This window comes from Rhinoderma darwinii, chromosome 6 (assembly GCF_050947455.1).
Source record: "Rhinoderma darwinii isolate aRhiDar2 chromosome 6, aRhiDar2.hap1, whole genome shotgun sequence".
Taxonomy (NCBI): domain Eukaryota; kingdom Metazoa; phylum Chordata; class Amphibia; order Anura; family Rhinodermatidae; genus Rhinoderma; species Rhinoderma darwinii.
The window spans coordinates 3,409,789-3,433,454 of NC_134692.1; the positions used below are offsets into that span (position 1 = coordinate 3,409,789).

Genomic DNA, 23,666 nt, shown 5'->3' on the forward strand with positions numbered 1-23,666 from the left:
GGAGTAGCCTTCAGGTTACGTTGTTGCTAATGATGACCGTTCTGCTACTCTGGAGTCTGTGTGGTCGATGTTTGGGCACCTCAGTCCAGTCTAGTGGTCAGAATACCAATAATATCCAGTCCCGGCGGCCGGAGAAACGCATCGATATTCAGGTCAGGATTATATTCCGTGCGCTGCTTTGATGAAGGCCTGAGCTGAACAGCAGATGAATTGCCCTTAAAGTATAGATCTGATTGTGGGATCGGGGGCGCTGACGTGTAGGGTCCTGCGAGGAGGCCGCCGACTATCGGATTTACAGCGGTGAATTGCCCAATGGAAGCAATTTATATTCTTTCCTCTAAAATTGTCTCTCGGCTTCACCACCTCATTTATTCAAAGGTAAAGAGTCTACAAATCGCACGAGTCGCATCATAAAAATGAATAAATACCCCCGGTGCACGATGTCCTCGAATTCCTCAGTTATCTGTTTCTGGGAAAGCTGGGTGACCACCAATACAACACCCCGAGTGGATGTCACCCAGCCTTCCCAGACTCCTACAGAGATACTTTTCCATAACTCTGCATATTTGCCATTCAGGAGTCTGGGAAAGCTGAGTGATCACAAATATGGCTGCAATTACCGCATCTATTGGGGTCATCACTCCGCTTTCCCCAAATCATGGAACTTAGAAATCGCTGCGTAGAATAAGAGGACGTCTCAAGGATTTATCTTTGAGGTTTTTTATATTTGCTGGAAATACTTTGAACCCAGTAAAACTTCCCTCCCAGGTGACGTGCTGATCATTGCGGACCCCCGGTCTGGGCCGCAGGAGATCGGGGGGTTTGGGCAGAGTATAAAAATGTTCGCCTTCTCTTTCTTTGGGATGTTTGTGCCCCCGTCGCTACCCACAAATGTCAGCAAATTGTAGGAACCTCCACGTTATATTCCATCTTATGATGGGCCCCATAGTAATGACTCCGGGGCCCGGGCCTCATTAATCTCGTGGAGCGGATATCCGAATGTTTGATTGCGGCTTTCTGGGTGTGACGTTCTCCGGTCTGTTCTCGGCTCCTGCGCTCCGGGTGGATCTTCTTAGATTTTTGGTTCTTGTTGAGAATATTTTCTATTTTAGAGGTTTGTGCTTTTCTTTTACTGGGAAGTTCCTGCGCTCCTGTGTTTTTATACCTCCTGACCACAATAGTAACTCTGCGCACTGGATGTGAATGTCACGGATCTCCCCCTGTGATAGTCCTGGGTTCACTTCTAGCTGATTAGGAGAGGCTTTACATGTAGGTCACCCATGTTTTGTCCCACCAGTCCTGACGGTGTTTGTCTCCGGCTTTTCTGTTACATTGTTACTTCATCTTCTCCATGTTATACTTGTGCTATTTGTTATACTGGGCTCTGTTACCTTGTTAGATCTTAGTCTTCCGTTATGTTGTTACATCTTCTCCATGTGTTACTCTCATAATCTGTTACATTGTTTCCTGCGTATATCGCTCTGTTACATTGTTTTCCTGCATATATCGCTCCGTTACATTGTTTCCTGCATATATCGCTCTGTTACATTGTTTCCTGCATATATCGCTCCGTTACGTTGTTTCCTGCATATATCGCTCTGTTACATTGTTTCCTGCATATATCGCTCTGTTACATTGTTTCCTGCATATATCGCTCTGTTACATTGTTTCCTGCATATATCGCTCTGTTACATTGTTTCCTGCATATATCGCTCCGTTACGTTGTTTCCTGCATATATCGCTCTGTTACATTGTTTCCTGCATATATCGCTCTGTTACATTGTTTCCTGCATATATCGCTCTGTTACATTGTTTCCTGCATATATCGCTCCGTTACGTTGTTTTCCTGCATATATCGCTCCGTTACATTGTTTTCCTGCATATATCGCTCTGTTACATTGTTTTCCTGCATATATCGCTCTGTTACATTGTTTCCTGCATATATCGCTCTGTTACATTGTTTTCCTGCATATATCGCTCCGTTACATTGTTTCCTGCATATATCGCTCCGTTACATTGTTTCCTGCATATATCGCTCTGTTACATTGTTTTCCTGCATATATCGCTCCGTTACATTGTTTTCCTGCATATATCGCTCCGTTACATTGTTTTCCTGCATATATCGCTCCGTTACATTGTTTTCCTGCATATATCGCTCCGTTACATTGTTTTCCTGCATATATCGCTCTGTTACATTGTTTTCCTGCATATATCGCTCTGTTACATTGTTTCCTGCATATATCGCTCTGTTACATTGTTTCCTGCATATATCGCTCCGTTACATTGTTTTCCTGCATATATCGCTCCGTTACATTGTTTTCCTGCATATATCGCTCTGTTACATTGTTTCCTGCATATATCGCTCTGTTACATTGTTTTCCTGCATATATCGCTCTGTTACATTGTTTCCTGCATATATCGCTCTGTTACATTGTTTCCTGCATATATCGCTCTGTTACATTGTTTTCCTGCATATATCGCTCCGTTACATTGTTTCCTGCATATATCGCTCTGTTACATTGTTTCCTGCATATATCGCTCTGTTACATTGTTTCCTGCATATATCGCTCCGTTACATTGTTTCCTGCATATATCGCTCTGTTACATTGTTTTCCTGCATATATCGCTCTGTTACATTGTTTCCTGCATATATCGCTCTGTTACATTGTTTTCCTGCATATATCGCTCTGTTACATTGTTTTCCTGCATATATCGCTCTGTTACATTGTCTTCCTGCATATATCGCTCTGTTACATTGTTTCCTGCATATATCGCTCTGTTACATTGTTTTCCTGCATATATCGCTCTGTTACATTGTTTCCTGCATATATCGCTCTGTTACATTGTTTTCCTGCATATATCGCTCTGTTACATTGTTTCCTGCGTATATCGCTCTGTTACATTGTTTTCCTGCGTATATCGCTCTGTTACATTGTTTTCCTGCGTATATCGCTCTGTTACATTGTTTTCCTGCGTATATCGCTCTGTTACATTGTTTTCCTGCATATATCGCTCCGTTACATTGTTTCCTGCATATATCGCTCCGTTACATTGTTTCCTGCGTATATCGCTCCGTTACATTGTTTTCCTGCGTATATCGCTCTGTTACATTGTTTTCCTGCATATATCGCTCTGTTACATTGTTTTCCTGCATATATCGCTCTGTTACATTGTTTCCTGCATATATCGCTCTGTTACATTGTTTTCCTGCATATATCGCTCCGTTACATTGTTTCCTGCATATATCGATCCGTTACATTGTTTTCCTGCGTATATCGCTCCGTTACATTGTTTTCCTGCGTATATCGCTCTGTTACATTGTTTTCCTGCATATATCGCTCCGTTACATTGTTTTCCTGCATATATCGCTCTGTTACATTGTTTCCTGCATATATCGCTCTGTTACATTGTTTCCTGCATATATCACTCCGTTACATTGTTTTCCTGCATATATCGCTCCGTTACATTGTTTTCTGCATATATCGCTCTGTTACATTGTTTTCCTGCATATATCGCTCCGTTACATTGTTTTCCTGCATATATCGCTCCGTTACATTGTTTTCCTGCATATATCGCTCCGTTACATTGTTTTCTGCATATATCGCTCCGTTACATTGTTTTCCTGCATATATCGCTCCGTTACATTGTTACTTTTCTTAATTCTTTCTGTTACAATGATTTCATCTTGTTCTTCCAGGACCTGCCGCAGAGCATTCCTTGGAAGATAGACGTGTGGCGTTCCTCCACCATGACCCGGCTATGGGCGCTCTTCTTGTCGCTGCCGCTCGTCTCTCTTCTTCTGCTCCACCTTACAGCACTCCACATCCGAGCAGATTATCCAGAGATGGAAGAACAGTGTTTCAGGAGAGAGCACCCCATCCTTACCTTCCAGGGTGAGTTCTGAAAATACAAAGTGACATCTAATGACCGCGTATAAGGGATGACGTGTCAGAAGCTCGTATGGAATCGCTCTCCGCGCTGGGAAGTTTCCGATGTAGATTCACCGGTGATTTACATTCAGATAAAGTCTCATCTCATTCATTTACATTGCAGATGTTGTGCTTTACTGTTATATCATGTCTTATACTCCAGTCACCTCCAGAGCTGTGCTCCCCGTTCTTGTAATCACCTGTAAACTCACAAATTGCCCCTTTTTTTTAAATCTTCCTGCAACCCCTGCTGGTTCTATGGCTGTACCAATGTATACTTGGCTGTGGGACGTTGTGAGGGATGTATGGTTTATACCAACCACAGAGTCTCAGCTACTCTGTAAAGTGTGTAAAGCCATTACCTAGCAGCAGCCAGCAGATCTGTAAATGCAGCTCTGGATGTGACTGGAGGATAAGATGTTACATGTTTTAAGATAATTAAAGCAATACACCGGTTACGTAGCAGTAGATAGAACCTGTGACATGATGTTCAGCGTCTGAGCTGGCTTGGATGGGATTGTTGATGTCGGGGAGTCCTTGTCCTTCACTTGATGATCTGGTCGGAGATGATGGCGGCGTGTCCGGGGGCGTACTATGAGTGTAGCTGTCAGATAGAAGTTTCTGCTAACGAACCTTCGATGCGGATTATTAGCTTAACTAATTTATTTAATGTATTTGATGAATTCTCAAAGATTTCTCGATTTACAAATGAATTCATCAAAACTGGAAGCGGCGGCCGTTCATATTCCAGCTCAGACTGCGGCCGATCAAGTCCAACTGTAATGAGAAATAGAAACGATATGTCTTTATTTACTGCAAAGCCAAATGACACCGTAAATGATTAAGTTACAGCGACTGAGTCACATTGAGACCTTCGAATAATTACAATCAATGAATATTAGGAGTAAAATGTCGCCGCCTACACAGCGAGCTGCGGTGACGTCATTACACCAGTGAGATTTTATTAGAAGATTATAAGGTTTGGGGGTCCAGATGTGCGGAGCTGCGGCCCAGGACCCTCAGTGGGTGCTCTCAAAATATAGTTTGGGGTCAAATGAAATAATGTTCTGTCCGAATACACCAAGACCCAGAACAATGACACGCTGACACTTGGGGTACAGGATAATGACACGCTGACACTTGGGGTACAGGATAATGACACGCTGACACTTGGGGTACAGGATAATGACACGCTGACACTTGGGGTCCAGGATGACACGCTGACACTTGGGGTGCAGGATAATGATACGCTGACACTTGGGGTGCAGGATAATGATACGCTGACACTTGGGGTACAGGATAATGACACGCTGACACTTGGGGTGCAGGATAATGATACACTGACACTTGCGGTGCAGAATAATGACACGCTGACACTTGGGGTCCAGGGTGACACGCTGACACTTGGGGTGCAGGATAATGACACGCTGACACTTGGGGTGCAGGATAATGACACTTGGGGTCCAGCACGACACACTGACACTTGGGGTGCAGGATAATGTCACGCGGACAGTTGGGGTGCAGGATAATGACACACTGACACTTGGGGTCCAGGATAATGACACTTGGGGTCCAGGATGACACGCTGACGCTTGGGTTGCAGGATCATGATACGCTGACGGTTGGGGTACAGGATAATTATACGCTGACACTTGGGGCACAGGATAATGGCACTTGGGGCGCACCTTTGCTGCCTGTACTTGTTGGGCGCTGTGCTTTCCTCAGTCTCTCGTCTCCGTGCTCCTTCTCGGGGTGAAGGGTGTAAATTGCTCATCATTTGTGTTTGTCTCGCTCTCCGTCAGCTGCCGCGGTAATATGACATGTAAGTAGACGGACGTCGCTGCTAATATTAAGGGGCTCAGCAGGAGGGAGAAGGAAAGTCTCTGCTCCTCGTACTCAAATTAATTGGATTGTGCAGCAAATGGGATTTCATTTCCCTTGTTTCTATTCTAGGATCACAATATTCCCTCTCCGGACGGTTCATTGTGTGGATTTTGGGGTGCAGCCGTGTCCCCCATATCCCGGGTCTCCTCAGATCAGGATCGTTGTGTCTTTTCCATTTGACGCCTGTGATTTAGTCGGTGACCGGCAGCAGCTCGGAGGCCGCAGGATCCTTTGTTCCTCTCCTGCTGCAGTAACATGAACTCCGGCACGAGACGAGAACCGTTTTCCACCCCGAGTTTATGCCACAGATTTTTGCTTCCATCGAATGTCCTGGACGGCGCGACTTCTCGTTCTTTTTCTATTGAGGAATCACCATTTTTCGTACTCCACGCCAACGTTTTTAAGAAATGATCTCAACGAATCTGAACATCCGACTGCTGAATCCTGTAAGAGCTTGAAATAAGCGCAAGGAGCCAGTCGGTCAAGATGCGAAACCAGACCTAGAAGTTTATAATCCGTACTGTAATAACTGCCCCCGGCCGCTACTCGCCAACCACTAGGGGGCATCTCACAGATTGAGAACCAATGATGTGCAGGGTTTGAATAAATCCCAGGACGTTCTGCGCCTTTAAGGCCCAGTTCACACGTCGCATTTAGATACAGTTTTGTAATTGAAATGGATCAAAATATTTATAACTATGAGCGGCTGTGGGGGAGGGGAGGATAATGCCGCAGCGTCTAATAGCTGGCCGATCCCTCAGTCAGCCGTGGAGTGATCGATTGGGGTCCGAATTATTATATTAGTAGTAGAGAAACGAACGATCAGGACAGGCGAGAGATTTGTGCTGCTGCTGATGTGTTTAGGATTGTCCAGACAGGATATAAATGTAACAAACACTCAGCTGTGTGAGGTATTCAGTTTTGCAGGGGTTATTGGCCTCTGGATATAAACCAGAATGTTTCCATTCACTGACAGCAATCAAAGATCTTGAAAATGGCGAGGAATTAAGCCACAAAGTCTATCAGAAAGGTGCAGAGCTGCACATGATATAATTATTCTTTACATTAGAGTAACGCGGAGCATCTCATCGTGAGTCGGGTTGTGTGACTGCAGATTTCCGTAGTATTCAGGGTCTATAGAAAGCTGGGTGACAGCCCCTATAGCCATGTAATGGCGGCCCCTAGTGGTTGTCACCAAACATAAGAAACGGATATAAAAGATCCCCCCGTCCCCATGAATCCGTCTCCGGGGCTGAGCCCTCCAGTAATTCTCCGCACTGATATATGAAGATGCTCCTCGCTCGCTGCCATTATCTTCATCTCCCGGTTCTGATTGCCGGTGATTTGCGCGGCGATGTTCCGTGTATTTCTCCCGCCTGTAATGGATTCTCTTTGTGCTCCGGTAATGATCTGCCGCCTCCTCCGTCTCGCGGGTTCGCTGCGTCCCTCGTTCTCGTCTCCTAAATTGTTTAAGTTTGAAATTTCTGCCGTTTCTCTGATTCCCAAAGTGCAAAAAAATTATCTTGTAATGACCTTTTGTATCCGGGGCCCCGGGGGTTTCCTGCGCCCCCTCCGGGACACTCCTCTCCGGGACCCTCCTCTCACCTCACCTGGCAATTACATATCCGTGATTGTTACCTCCGAGGCTCTTCTGTTATTTTGTTACTGGCTGCAGGTTTTACAGTCCTGTGATAAAGTGTTCACCCCCTTCCAGATGTTCCTAAACTTTAAAGGAGCCTCTCTGTTGTGTGTACAATAAGTTTAAAGGAGTTTATTGAGTTGATAGAGGGGGGGGGGGGGTGACAATTCAGGATCCTCGTATCTTTTCCAGAGCAGAGAGCGACTACAAGCCGCATCGATCTCCCTCTCTGGAGGATTTAGCAGGTCCCGCATTACAGTCTATTGATTTCCATGAGAACTGTGTAATTCTTCATTTCCCCTGTGGTGGCGCTGCAGGGGAGCTGAACACGTGCTGATTGGTGTCCCACAGATTACACCTGATCACTGGTGATCCCAGCAGCAGAACACCCTGTTATCATTTTATCATTGGGGGGACCCTCCTAACAAACTGTAGACAAACCCAATAAGTTATTTTATAGTGAAAAGTTCTGAAACTTTGTAATAAACTTGGTGCTTTAAAGCCTCATTATTTTGGCTAAAACTCATCCTGATCTAATACTTCTCACAGCTGAAGGTTTGTTACACTGTATCGAGTCTAGACAATCCTCTGATCTAAACAATCAGCACAAATCTCTCTCCGGATCGTTACAATGTATCAGTGCAGGTCTGTCTGGAGTACAGGTTGTTTTCGTTCGGCGGATTCTCTAGACTGGATACATTGTAACAAACCGCTGCGGCCTCGTACACGTTACCGTAATGCGACTCTTTCCATCCTCCGAGTTATATGGACTTACAGGTATATACTGTACTCCCGTATACCTCCGATTTCATATGGAAAATGGTGGCATGTTCCATTGGATGCCGTATCACAGGGGTATCTCCCCTAGAAGCGTCGCTACTACTAAGTACTACTGCCCCCACACAGAGACCAGGCAGTGATGGGAGTTATCCTAGAGAATTATCGAATGTCTGCTGCTCTACAACTGGATGCCGCATCACGGGGGTATCTACCCTAGAAGCGTCGCTGCGGCTATGTACTACTAGATAATTTCTGTTCTCTATGGGGGGGTTCTCAGGTGATTGACTCTCAGATCTGCGGACCGCTGGTTCTCTATGGGGGGGGGGGTTCTCAGGTCATTGACTCTCAGATCTGCGGACCGCTGGTTCTCTATGGGTTGGGGGGTTCTCGGGTGATTGACTCTCAGATCTGCGGACCGCTGGTTCTCTATTTGGGGGGGGGGGTTTCTCAGGTGATTGACTCTCAGATCTGCGGACCGCTGGTTCTCTATTTGGGGGGGGGGTTTCTCAGGTGATTGACTCTCAGATCTGCGGACCGCTGGTTCTCTATGGGGGGGTTCTCAGGTGATTGACTCTCAGATCTTTGGACCGCTGGTTCTCTATGGCGGGGGTTCTCAGGTGATTGACTCTCAGATCTTTGGACCGCTGGTTCTCTATGGGGGGGGGTTCTCAGGTGATTGACTCTCAGATCTGCGGACCGCCGGTTCTCTGCGGTTCTTCACCTTATTTTCTCCGCTGCTGTTATTGCGCTGAGCGTTGTATTTTCGGGTCTCTTTTCCGCCCACTTGACGCTCAGAATCTTTAGTTGATCTCGTCTTTTTCTTGCTCTCGCTCGGGACTTTGTGGTTTGATGCACTAAAGACTGAACACAGAAGATCAGAGGTTTTAGCCCGAGGACGTCCAGGAGCTGTGAATCATCCTAAAATACCGCTCTGGTTCTCAGTGTGTGATTTACCGTCCCCCCCGGATCGTGGTAATGGCGGCGCCGACAGACAACGTCTGGATCAAAGTATGAGAACTTGACTGAAGAACTGACGGATGTGGATCACAAGTCTCAGGGTTATTATCTCTGTCCAGATCTGCTCCTGATATTCTGCAAGATTGTCCTTTCTGGCTGGGAGGTGGAAGGACCTAAAATCGACATCAATATTTCCATCACTGCCCCTTGTCTGCCTATGAGAGCAGAATGGACTGTGGAGCTGGTGTATCTAAGCCATGTGATACCATCTGCGATGCTGAGCGTCGTATCTAATCTGATCATTTGATACTGTCGTCTGAGCGGTGTATCTAATCCTGCCATGTGATACGCCCACAGAGGAGCACGCCGTCTTGTACCTTCGCTCTTCCTCCATCATCTACTCTGTAATCTGCTGTTGCTCTGCAGTGGATTATATTGTAGGTTCGTTCTGGGAGGCGCGAGGCTCTGCACCTCTGCCTCTTCCCTGCCCCCCAGCGCCCCCTCCCCCCCCCCCCCCCCACTCTTACAAGGCCGGCGATTTGTAATTCTGAGACCGTTTTGAGTTTGTTTTTTGTGGCTTATCCTTAATTAAATCTTCGTCCATTCTTATTACTTTTAAACCAGATTAATTGGTTGAAAGTCACGAGTGAAGTCTCTGGAATTACGGGCGTGTAATAGTCGCACAGGCCTGACTAATAGATTCAGACACCATTAAAGCGCCTTGTTGTGTATCACGTGTCTGAAGTTACAACCGAGGCTGCAAAATAAAACTTCAAACAAACAATGAGGGATCTGTGACTGCAGCTCTGGATGTGACTGGAGAATTACACAGGATGGTACCCAAGATCATTACAAGAGATTAGAAGAAAAAAATAATGGTCATGAGCAGCGCCCACATGTGCGGTTCTCCGGTGATGCCGCCGCCGTGCCGGACGCACCGCAGCGCTACACGAGGATCTCTGATTATTAGCGTCTGCTTAATGGATTCTGAATTGTTTTTCAAAAGAAAACCTGAAAATATTCTGTGTCCCCCGAGCTGAGAATCCACAATATTCTGCATAGAATGCGGCATCACAGACTGGATCTAATATAGATCTGATGGAACACGATCTGAGGGACGGCACTGAGATAACGATACTGACACCTGGGGGACAGGATAATGACACTTGGGGTACAGGATAATGACACTTGGGGTACAGGATAATGACACTGACACCTGGGGGACAGGATAATGACACCTGGGGGACAGGATAATGACACTTGGGGTACAGGGTAATGACACTTGGGGTACAGGATAGTGATACACTGACACTTGGGGTACAGGATAATGACACACTGACACTTGAGGTACAGGATGACACTGACACGGGGGTACAGGATAATGATATGCTGACACTTGGGGTACAGGATAATGACACTTGGGGTACAGGATAATGACACTTGGGGTACAGGATAATGACACTTGGGGACAGGATAATGACACTTGGGGTACAGGATAATGATACGCTGACACTTGGGGTACAGGGTAATGACACTTGGGGTACAGGATAGTGATACACTGACACTTGGGGTACAGGATAATGACACACTGACACTTGAGGTACAGGATGACACTGACACGGGGGTACAGGATAATGATATGCTGACACTTGGGGTACAGGATAATGACACTTGGGGTACAGGATAATGACACTTGGGGTACAGGATAATGACACTTGGGGACAGGATAATGACACTTGGGGTACAGGATAATGATACGCTGACACTTGGGGTACAGGATAATGACACTTGGGGACAGGATAATGACACTTGGGTACAGGATAATGACACTTGGGGACAGGATAATGACACTTGGGGACAGGATAATGACACTTGGGGTACAGGATAATGACACTTGGGGTACAGGGCAGTGATTCACATTGACTGGTTTTTCTTGTTGACATTTTCAGCTGATTATTTTGGCTTTTTTCTGTGCTGTATAAATTTCCGAATATTTTTTTCGCTGATTTGCTGCGTGATTGATGTTTTCTATGAATTTTGATGCGGTTCCGCATTTGTTGATTTCGAGGGCGTTACGAATGTCGCTGTCCCCGGGTTTATCATGAGTATTGGGGTCAGGATAGAATATGGCGGCTTTGTCCCGTGAGGTGTAATGTAAGGTCCTTTATATGTTGTTGCTCCATCCTGAGCCCCTCCCCCCTGACTCCGCTGTCAGGCGAGGGGTTAACCGCGGACAGATCGGCTGATGTGTTTTTCTGGCTCCCGGTGATGTTTTGTGATTTATTTTCCTCTGACATTTCACCCATCAGCTCCTCTGGTCTGAACCGGTGAAATATTACACATCCATCATCGGTTGTCCGGGGCCTCCCTGCCGGCGAGGCTCAGGCGCACAATGGAGGCCGCGGTTACGGTCGCCTCGGCAGGAATTGACTGTTTGGTGGTTTCACCTTTGGCGATGTTACTGAGAGGAATTAGATTCCAGCATCTAAACATTGATCATTCCGCGCTCCCGCCTCCCGCCTCAATGAAATGGCTTCTAAAATGGAGGCTCGCGACGGCTGATTGTGAAGTTCGTGACCATTTCAGCTCTGCTCAACGCACAGAGAGGTGTTTGGGGAGTGTCATTCCATGTACAACATACGGCCGGAAGTCAATCGATGGAAAAAGAAATCAAGTACTGCTAATTTATGAAGTCTGGAGGTCACATGACACGTTTCTCTGCAACGCAAACTCCCTAGTAACAAGTGGGGGCTTGTTTTTTGGGCCTCCCAATCAGTAGTTGTACCCCCTAGTTCAGTATATTGCGCAGATACCCAGTTCCAAAACACGAGCGTCCTTGTGAATTGTTCTCTATCGTGAAAGTTTCACCAGCAGAATAGTGAGTGCAGCTCTGGAGTATAATACATGATGTAACTCAGGATCAGTACAGGATAAGTAATGTATGTACACAGTGACTCCACCAGCAGAATAGTGAGTGCAGCTCTGGAGTATAATACAGGATATAACTCAGGATCAGTACAGGATAAGTAATGTAATGTATGTACACATTGACTACACCAGCAGAATAGTGAGTGCAGCTCTGGAGTATAATACAGGATGTAACTCAGGATCAGTACAGGATAAGTAATGTAATGTATGTACACAGCGACTCCACCGGCAGAATAGTGACTGCAGCTCTGGAGTATAATACAGGATGTAACTCAGGATCAGTACAGGATAAGTAATGTATGTACACAGTGACTCCACCAGCAGAATAGAGAGTGCAGCTCTGGAGTATAATACAGGATAAGTAATGTAATGTATGTACACAGTGACTCCACCAGCAGAATAGTGAGTGCAGCTCTGGAGTATAATACAGGATATAACTCAGGATCAGTACAGGATAAGTAATGTAATGTATGTACACAGTGACTCCACCAGCAGAATAGTGTGTGCAGCTCTGGAGTATAATACTGGATATAACTCAGGATCAGTACAGGATAAGTAATGTAATGTATGTACACAGTGACACCACCAGCAGAATAGTGTGTGCAGCTCTGGAGTATAATACTGGATATAACTCAGGGTCAGTACTGGATAAGTAATGTCATGTATGTACACAGTGACTCCACCAGCAGAATAGTGAGTGCAGCTCTGGAGTATAACACAGGATATAACTCTGGATCAGTACAGGATAAGTAATGTCATGTATGTACACAGTGACTCCACCAGCAGAATAGTGAGTGCAGCTCTGGAGTATAATACAGGATGTAACTCAGGATCGGTACAGGATAAGTAATGTCATGTATGTACACAGTGACTCCACCAGCAGAATAGTGAGTGCAGCTCTGGAGTATAATACAGGAGGTAACTCAGGATCAATACAGGATAAGTAATGTAATGTATGTACACAGTGACTCCACCAGCAGAATAGTGAGTGCAGCTCTGAAGTATAATACAGGATGTAACTCAGGATCAGTACAGGATAAGTAATGTATGTATGTACACAGTGACTCCACCAGCAGAATAGTGAGTGCAGCTCTGGAGTATAATACAGGATGTAACTCAGAAAAAGTACTGGGTAAGTTTTGTCATGTTTACATTGCTGTGGGGATATGACCGTGTCACTTGCAGATGGATTGGTGGTACTTGATTTGGTGGTACCTGGTGCTGTATTCTGTTTAGTATCGGTCATGTAAAGATATTTACAGAATTTTATTACGAGCGTGTTCTTACCACAGTGTTTGCAGCCATTATGTGGCCCCTGGAGTGGGAGCCTTGGCCAAGTTGTCCCCATCTCCACTTTATATGGGTGTTGAGAAGTTGAGGGCTCCCTTGTCCAAAATGTGGAAATGGGGCACAACCCCATGGTGGTAATCAGGGTTTGGGCTGTGAGGGTCAAACAAGCACCAGTTTCTGCTTTTCTGGATGGGGATGTGAATGGTGGCCAGCATTAGGACAGGGGCCCCCTTAGCTTGTTCCTGGGGCCCCTCCTCTCTGCTCCTCGCATTTTATTGTATTTTCTCCTGAGAAGATGATTAGATTATTTTGCCTCTGGTTCCCCGGCCGCAGATTTGCTGCTTCTCCCAGTCCTGTAATTCCTGAAAAATATTCCATTTAATAGCTGCGGCCGGCGCTCTGTGTCTTCCCTCTGAACGTCTTCCTGCAGCGAGTGGCCTGGAGCCCGGGATCTGCTCTGCATACAAAGTGCGTCCGGTCCACACGTCAGAACATAAATATCCAGTCCGACGCGACATACGGTGGAGGCCATAGGGCCACAGGGAAGAATGGGGCCACCTGTGTGGTTACAATGTAACACTTTATAATGGGGGAGGTGCAGGACACGATGATTGGTCCTCCCATTAACAGAAGTCCTGGTGCCCCCCTGCCCTTCTGTGGCTCTTCTGGCAATTCCTCACCCCGTTGTCTGCTGTCCGTGCTGTTCCTCTGGGCCGGAGTCTCCTGCACAATAACAAAAATATAAGATCTCCAAGGACCTCCTAGTAGTCTCCCGGCCCGCCTCTATAGTATGTGCACCCTTGCTGGACACTACAAGTCTCAGCATGTCAGCCTGGTGCGGAGAGGGAAGATTAGCAGCCTCCGGGTTCTCGTGTTCTCCGATTATTAAGGACATTGATGTTCTGAGCAGTAATAAGACCTTCTAAAGTGCCTGAGTCTGGCTCCGGGATTTGCTTTTTAATCTCTTAAATTTGTAATAATTTCCAAGATCTCTGCTTGCTGTCATAAACATTATTGTTTACATTAAGAGTCTAAAAACCTGTACAGTCATGATACTTCGCAGAACCGAGTGTTCGTTACAGTTGTATCCAGTCTAGGTGATCCTTAGTCAGGTAAATAGACTGGACTCCAGACTGATACAATGTATCAGTGCAGGTAAAAATGTAACGATCTACCTGTACAAGTGAGAGATTTTTGCTGCTGATGTGTTTTAGGTCACAGAGGATTGTCTAGACTTGTTATAATGTAACAAACCCTCAGCTGTGACAAGTTTTAGATCAGGAAGGGTTTTCTGCTATTTTTATGATTGTCATTACACTGCGATTCCAATATTATTCCCCAGGATTAGCAGCGGGTTATCCGCGGCTTCTTCCGTATAACTACGCACGCTTCCGTGCCCGGGGGAGTGAAAATTAGAGATGAAATGAGATTTCATTATTTTCCTCCTTTATCTCTTCCAGATCTCAAGCCTTGGTTGTCCAACTTCACTTATGGCGACGTGCAGGATTTCTCGCAGCTCGCCCTCGATATCAACCGGAATCAGCTCATCGTAGGTGCCAGGTAATACAGATGAAGCAGAGCTGAATGTGTCATTTAAAAGAATTCTCCCCCAAGTTCACTTTGGTACTATATGAGTGCAGATAATGTAGTAGTGTTACCTGCAGTCCTATGTAACACCACAGATAACACAGTGATAACTCTCGGAGTACAGATAATGTAGTAGTGTTACCTGCAGTCCTATGTAACACCACAGATAACACAGTGATAACTCTCTGAGTACAGATAATGTAGTAGATGTTACCTGCAGTCCTATGTAACACCACAGATAACACAGTGATAACTCTCGGAGTACAGATAATGTAGTAGATGTTACCTGCAGTCCTATGTAACACCACAGATAACAGTGATAACTCTCGGAGTACAGATAATGTAGTAGATGTTACCTGCAGTCCTATGTAACACCACAGATTACACAATGATAACTCTCGGAGTACAGATAATGTAGTAGATGTTACCTGCAGTCCTATGTAACACCACAGATAACACAGTGATAACTCTCTGAGTACAGATAATGTAGTAGATGTTACCTGCAGTCCTATGTAACACCACAGATAACACAGTGATAACTCTCGGAGTACAGATAATGTAGTAGATGTTACCTGCAGTCCTATGTAACACCACAGATAACAGTGATAACTCTTGGAGTACAGATAATGTAGTAGATGTTACCTGCAGTCCTATGTAACACCACAGATAACACAGTGATAACTTTCTGAGAACAGATAATGTAGTAGATGTTACCTGCAGTCCTATGTAACACCACAGATAACAGTGATAACGGAGTACAGATAATGTAGTATTGTTACCTGCAGTCCTATGTAACACCACAGATAACACAGTGATAACTCTGAGTACAGATAATGTAGTAGTGTTACCTGCAGTCCTATGTAACAGCACAGATAACAGTGATAACTCTCTGTGTACAGATAATGTAGTAGTGTTACCTGCAGTCCTATGTAACACCACAGATAACACAGTGATAACTCTCTGAGTACAGATAATGTAGTAGTGTTACCTGCAGTCCTATGTAACAGCACAGGTTGTCTTCTGTATGGCGTTTTCTGGGGACGAGCACTCGCTGTATCCGGTTGATAAAATTTTCCTATTGTGGTGTCCATTTCCTGCGGGGACTGCCTGGATCTCGGACATTCAGGAGGGATCCACATGGGATTATTTACTTCCTTTTGTGGATTATTCTCGTCAGTTTTTTGGTGGAATTTTTTTCCCGCTCTTTTGTTAGTGGTCTCCATGTAGATTCTGCCTGGATAGTCCCAGAGACACCATTGGTGCGTTCCTGAGCCTATCCTGTACTGTTTCTGAGGAAGCCTTTGATGTTTTCCCCAGTGACAGTAGGTGATTGGTTGAGCTCATGTCCTATGTTGAAGGGCTGGATGTGTCAATGCACCTTATAGAGTCCCTGATGACTACGTTGCGGAGGACGATGTGACGGGGATGCAGTGCCAGTGGTTCCTGTATGGAGTCCCTGATGACTACGTTGCGGAGGACGATGTGACGGGGATCTGGTGCCAGTGGTTCCTGTATGGAGTCCCTGATGACTACGTTGCAGAGGACGATGTGATGGGGATGCAGTGCCAGTGGTTCCTGTATGGAGTCCCTGATGACTACGTTGCGGAGGACGATGTGACTGGAATGCAGTGCCGGTGGTTCCTGTGGGGATGTTTGAAGAGTCTGCTGTGAATCCCGTGGAGGACATCGTGGTTCCTGTTGGCATCGGTAAATAGATGCCGTCGCTCCCCCTGCACACAGAACACGTTCGGATGAACAGGGCGTCCGCGGTCCATCTACTTCAAATCTGGGACAACCGTGACTTCCGGTTTGGCAGTTTCGGCGCACAGGGATGAGGCGGCTTCCCTGCTGAGGATTCCAGTGGTCCGCCAGACAGCCAACCGTCAAGACAGCGGCGAGTTAAACTTCAGCAGCATTCCCAGTCCTAGCTTTCTCTCCAGAATCGTTGTCATGACCAAGTCCGTGCGCCATCTTGAAGAGGAACACCAACAAGTCCAGAGCGGCCTACAGAACCACCACCTGCCGCACAGCGTGCCGCCCCGTACGGTCTTCTCTGTCTCACGTTCGTTCTGCTCTTCAGGCAGTTGGTCTTCCCGAGCTCTGCCCCCTCCTGGTCCATGCAATGTGCCCCTAGGTCTGGTTATATAGCCCGTGCGCCCCTAGGTCTGGTTATATAGCCCGTGCGCCCCTAGGTCTGGTTATATGGCCCGTGCGCCCCTAGGTCTGGTTATATAGCCCCTGCGCCCCTAGGTCTGGTTATATAGCCCGTGCGCCCCTAGGTCTGGTTATATGGCCCGTGCGGCCCTAGGTCTGGTTATATGGCCCGTGCGCCCCTAGGTCTGGTTATATGGCCCGTGCGCCCCTAGGTCTGGATATATAGCCCGTGCGCCCCTAGGTCTGGATATATAGCCCGTGCGCCCCTAGGTCTGGCTATATGGCCCGTGCGCCCCTAGGTCTGGTTATATGGCCCGTGCGCCCCTAGGTCTGGTTATATGGCCCGTGCACCCCTAGGTCTGGTTATATGGCCCGTGCGCCCCTAGGTCTGGCTATATGGCCCGTGCGCCCCTAGGTCTGGTTATATGGCCCGTGCGCCCCTAGGTCTGTTTATATGGCCCGTGCGCCCCTAGGTCTGGTTATATGGCCCGTGCGCCCCTAGGTCTGGTTATATGGCCCGTGCACCCCTAGGTCTGGCTATATGGCCCGTGCGCCCCTAGGTCTGGTTATATGGCCCGTGCGCCCCTAGGTCTGGCTATATGGCCCGTGCGCCCCTAGGTCTGGTTATATGGCCCGTGCGTGGTTGGCGCCAGGCTCTCTTGCGGTCGATACTTTGAGTCGCCCCCTGCCGCTGTTAGGGCTGGGGTTTGCTATGGGGCAGTTTTTCCACGTGATGAATCTCCACTTGGTTTTTATTAATCTTGGCGATGAGGATTTTGTTGATATTTTCTCCCTTTTTCTTGCCTCCGAGGACGCCGCGCACGTTTAGTATTTGGTTACAGGCCTTTTGTTTTTACGCCAGCATTATAGGCGAGAGGTGCCCCAATAAATGTTCGGCTTTATTTCACCCCCTTGATGTTGTGCTTGGGGTCTTCGTACGTTTTTGTGGTTTTGGCTGCTTCATTACGGTGATATTTTTGTCCCCGCTCGGCTGCGCTGTTGTTTTTTTTCATTTCCCATTAATCCGTCTATTTCTCCTTTCGGTTGTTCTTCGCAGATTTCATTCCTCTGTCGGAGTCTTTTCGGGGCACCTGACCTGTGCGAGTGTCGGCTGTGATGTTCTATATGAAGCTGTTCGGATCCTTCCTATTCGTGACTTTGTCATTAAACAAATCCTTGAAGGGGTTAATCTGAGTTGTCGTTTCCCTGTTGGGAATATTCTGTCTCTCGGACTTCGTCGTCCGCGCTTTGCTCTGTTTTGTTGTTGTTCTGGGTTTGAAGCTGAATTGTTTTGCGTGCCCTTCAGATTTGAGGAATTTCTTCCTCGCTCTCGCGTAAGTCAGTCAGTTTTGACCTTTTATTTAGGTTCGTTTTTTAGAAATTCAGGTCTTTGTTTTTGGTTCCAAATCGAAGACTGACCGTGAAGGTAAAGACTGATGGATTCATGTGAGATGAGTCTCTGGAAAGGTAATTTGCCCGGTAAGTGCGGTAGAAAAATATGTCCATAAGACTAATGGGTTGTGAATCGCGTCTTTTCGTTCTTGAGGATCTGTCTCCCATATCCCAGTTTCGGTTCAGAGCGTTCTTCTGCCGCTGCTCGTCTCTCCTGCCGCTGCTCGTCTCTCCTGCCGCTGCTCGTCTCTCCTGCCGCTGCTCGTCTCTCCTGCCGCTGCTCGTCTCTCCTGCCGCTGCTCGTCTCTCCTGCCGCTGCTCGTCTCTCCTGCCGCTGCTCGTCTCTCCTGCCGCTGCTCGTCTCTCCTGACCGCTGCTCGTCTCTCCTGCCGCTGCTCGTCTCGACTGCCGCTGCTCGTCTCGACTGCCGCTGCTCGTCTCGACTGCCGCTGCTCGTCTCGACTGCCGCTGCTCGTCTCGACTGCCGCTGCTCGTCTCGACTGCCGCTGCTCGTCTCGACGGCCGCTGCTCGTCCCGACGGCCGCTGCTCGTCTCGACGGCCGCTGCTCGTCTCGACGGCCGCTGCTCGTCTCGACGGCCGCTGCTCGTCTCTTTGAGGCTCGAGTCGTCGTTTTCTGCGCACTCTTCCCGGATGGGGCCACTACGACGGCTGCTAGAGCGGGATTGAGTGAGTCCGTAATTGAGCGTATTGGGAGATGGTCTTCAAGTTGTTATAAATTCTATGTTCATCCTCCATTATTAGCGTTCTCGTTATTCTTTCCAGTTTTCACAGGTATTATCGTTTGGATACTGGCGCGTTCCTTTGTCTATTGGGCACATACATGGGCCTTGGACAGGTGTTTTGGTTCCAGCCTTTCGCTGCCGCCAGGAGCTGATCGTGTTCCTTGGTTCTGATTTTGCGGCCTGAAGTTGGACGCTTTGATGGACTTGGTGTTTTAAGATGAGGGATTCCTGCCCTGAGACCAATGTTATTCTCATTCTCTTAGGTGGTGATGATGTTGGGAGGAGTAGTACCATAGATCTCGTTTCCCGGATGAAGAATAGTGTGGCACAAATCCCTCGTCTTTTTCCGGATGCTCGATTAGTGTTTTCTGAAACTGTTCCTAAATGGGTCTGGTTAGAAATATATGGACAGGATGAGGCGTCGTGTGAACAGGCTTCAGTTTGTTTTCCCCCTGGTATGAGGTTTAGCGTTCAGACACATTGACTTCGAGGGCGGTGCGACCGAACTTTATTTATATGGTGTTCACCTTTCTGATATTGGTTTGGATACTTTTGCCCTTGATCTGCTTGCGATGGTGGAGTGGGGCCCATAGAGCCTCCTTGAGGTGATATGCGCTGGTTGGGGGTAAAGTCGCCCACTGTGTGGGTAGACGGTCAGTGATTTCAAGTGTGGGTTCGAGCCTTTGGCTGGACTCTAGTTTTTTGGTTAAAGTAAAATGTAAACGTTTTATGATTTTGTTTAAGTTTTTAATAAAGTCTGTGGCCAATAACGTTCCACCTAATAGATTTGTCATCTTTGCTTTTCTATAATATTATTTATTTTAAAGCGCCATTAATTCTAGGGCACTGGACTACACTATGAACGGTTTACAAACCCCGTCCCCTGCTGCCTCCGTCTTGTGCTGCCTGCGTCCCCTGCTGCCTCTGTCATACGCTGCCTGCGTCCCCTGCCTGCGTCCCCTGCTGCCTCTGTCTTGCGCTGCCTGCGTCCCCTGCCTGCGTCCCCTGCTGCCTCTGTCATACGCTGCCTGCGTCCCCTGCCTGCGTCCCCTGCTGCCTCTGTCTTGCGCTGCCTGCGTCCCCTGCTGCCTCCATGTTTTGCTGCCTGCGTCCCGTGCTGCATTCCTGGAGCCGTGGGCCGTCAGCCAGTGCGGATTATCCAGGATCTCACATAGAGCGGATTTTGGACGTCTCTTGTGACTTGTTATTAATCACATAATCTTCCCTTTGCTGAGTCGGCTCCGTGTTCTTTGTTACTGTATCCAGGCACAGAGCGGTACGAGCCGCGAGGTGCCCCCTGGCAGCGCTGCAATCTCAGGAACATGTTCTTCTCTGTTTTGTCTATTTGAGGGACCTGAAAGCGACTGCTGTAAAGAAATGATATAATAATGGTCAGGCGATTTTATTTCCTCTATTATTTAACTTTTTACCAAATCAGAGCAAAACACGACGGGTTAAATCCTCTGTGAAGGGAAATCTGCCGCCTTTTACCCGGGCACATTCTCTACTGGTAGCCAGCGCGGGGCCATGATATAGCAAGTAGGTAATTGGCAACAAGCGATCGAAAGTAGGCTATTTGTACCGATCATCGGCCCGTGTAAAAGGGGCCTTAAAGCAGGGAATGTACAGATAATGTAGTAGTGTTACCTGCAGTCCTATGTAACACCACAGATAACACACAGATAACTCTCTGATTACAGATAATGTAGTAGATGTTACCTGCAGTCCTATGTAACACCACAGATAACACAGTGATATCTCTCTGAGTACAGATAATGTAGTAGATGTTACCTGCAGTCCTATGTAACACCACAGATAACACAGTGATAACTCTCTGATTACAGATAATGTAGTAGATGTCACCTGCAGTCCTATGTAACACCACAGATAACACAGTGATAACTCTCTGATTACAGATAATGTAGTAGATGTTACCTGCAGTCCTATGTAACACCATAGATAACACAGTGATAACTCTCTGATTACAGATAATGTAGTAGATGTTACCTGCAGTCCTATGTAACACCACAGATAACACAGTGATAACTCTCTGAGTACAGATAATGTAGTAGATGTTACCTGCAGTCCTATGTAACACCACAGATAACACAGTGATAACTCTCTGATTACAGATAATGTAGTAGATGTCACCTGCAGTCCTATGTAACACCACAGATAACACAGTGATAACTCTCTGATTACAGATAATGTAGTAGTGTTTCCTGCAGTCCTATGTAACACCACAGATAACACAGTGATAACTCTCTGAGAACAGATAATGTAGTAGATGTTACCTGCAGTCCTATGTAACACCACAGATAACACACAGGCTACATGCACCGGTTAAAGAATTTGATACGAAAAACTGCATCAATGCCGCAGGTAAAATTCGAACCTAATTTTGCATTCTTAGGTGCCGATTTTACATTTTGATGTCACCGCAAGAAACAGGTGCAGTTTTATGCTGCGGTTTTTGGTTCGTTTTTTTTTTCATAAACTTATTAGATGCATTTCTGACACGAAAACACAAGATAAATCGCCGTGCTTCGTATTGTAATATCCGCAGCGCAGGTCAATTTAGATGTGGAAAAATTTCTGCGCTGCATCTGAGAGAACTTGAAGTCTCATTTGCTTTGCTGGTGCTGAATTCTACTGCGGATTTGCTGCTGGAAAATCTGCATGATAAATCTGCATGTAATCTGCATGGTGTGCGTGTGGTCTATTTGGCAGCAGTGTATACGGGTGTGTATATATTTGCCGGTCTCTGATCATTATGATGGTGGATCGCGGGGCTGAGCGGATTCCCTGGTCGCCGCTTCAGTCATGAGTCTGATAAAAGCCGACACCTCACAAGGAGACAGGAGATCAGAGCACGGAAATTGCTCTGTAAAATATTCATCGTCCCGCGGGGCTTGTTCTGCTTTATTATACATCACGTTAAACGCTGCGTCGTAATGAATGATCAGCCGTGCGGTTTACAGGCTGCAGCCGCGCCGCCACTTGACCCTCCAAGCTGGGGGGGGAAGGGGTCTGACTTCAACTGAGAAGTCGCTCAGATTTTTATCACCTTCTTCTAAAAAATAAAATGATCCGCAGTAAATTTCGGTCCTCCCCGTCTCCTATAGGTTTCTGGAAAAGCTGGGTTCTGGCCAATATCACTGCCATGAACATATATATATAATCTCTATCTATATCTGTATATATCTCTATCATCTTTACTCGTCACTCAAGCGGTGAACCTGCCGCCGTCTTGCAGCGATAATAAACACGTCTTTAATCTCTACAATTATCCTGCAGGGATCGTGACAGACATTGAATCGGCACCGCATGAGTGATCTGCCCGTCCTGGATGGAGAAGGATAGAGGGTATATATATATATCTATCAGCAGAGGGAATGTGGGCTTCATGTGGCTGCCTGACATTACCTGGAGGTCTCGTGTCGTCCCCCCCCCCCACCATGTGACCGCCGCTGTGTGATTATAATAGGATTAAACCTCAGTGACTTCCCATCATCTCCCCTATAGTGAGCCATGGATCAACAGTCACGAAACAATGCTGTTATAGTCACTTCGCGCAGAAAGTCGACTGCCCGTCCGTTACGTGGAGTCACCGATATTATATTCTGTGTATGTCCGTGATGTGACGTTATAATAATAGAATCTCTCGTGCTGATGACCAGCAGTGATCTTTGCGTTACCGCTGCGCCTGGAATATGTGACGACTTCATGGCGGAGTAAGGGCAGGTTCACACCTGGCGGATACGCTCTGGATTTTCTGTCTGGATTTGCAGGTTATTCACAAACTGGATGAGAGTCTGACAAATCTTAACCCGCTTATTTTACGACTGGAAGGAATAAAATCTTCAACAAATTCTGAAGTTAAATCTGCATAATCTACATCATGAAATTCGCCACAGACTTGCAGCTAAATGCACAGGCGGATTGTTGGCGTAATAGCCGGTTCACAGAGGATTGCCTCGCCTAATATTAACGACCCCTCCGCTGTCTGAAGTATTAGGACAGGAAAGAATGTACAGAATAATGTTTCCATTCACTGACCGCAAGCAGAGATCTTAAATGATGCGGCGTTGGAGTCGTAGAACACAATGATGAAGATTTCTGTACGGCTGATTGAAAATCCGGTAATATAACCCCATGATCTCCCGTTATTGGATCTTCGCTGTCTCCGCCGGCCGTGGATGTCTGAGCTTCAGATTGTTGGTCTGGAGGGCAGTGATACGAGGACGGGCATCACCCATGGAAGGAGGCGCCAGGCTGCACATACAATAAACCATGAACAAACCGCGCAGACACGGATGGTTTATTATATAATACAATGACACGGCGTCTTCTGTCTTATAACAACTTCATATATTATAATC

General features: G+C 46.8%; 1 protein-coding gene across 6 annotated transcripts in view; it reads left to right on the plus strand.

The window, feature by feature from the left end:
* SEMA5B (semaphorin 5B) overlaps positions 1-23,666 on the plus strand; it is a 259,077-nt gene that overhangs the window by 128,403 nt on the left and 107,008 nt on the right. For all 6 annotated transcript variants that reach the window (XM_075829034.1, XM_075829039.1, XM_075829038.1 and 3 more), the window contains 2 exons: positions 3,698-3,893; positions 14,868-14,967. In XM_075829034.1, coding sequence (XP_075685149.1) covers positions 3,749-3,893; positions 14,868-14,967 — 245 coding nt within the window. In that variant the 5' untranslated portion in view covers positions 3,698-3,748. The remainder of the gene's footprint in view (positions 1-3,697; positions 3,894-14,867; positions 14,968-23,666) is intronic.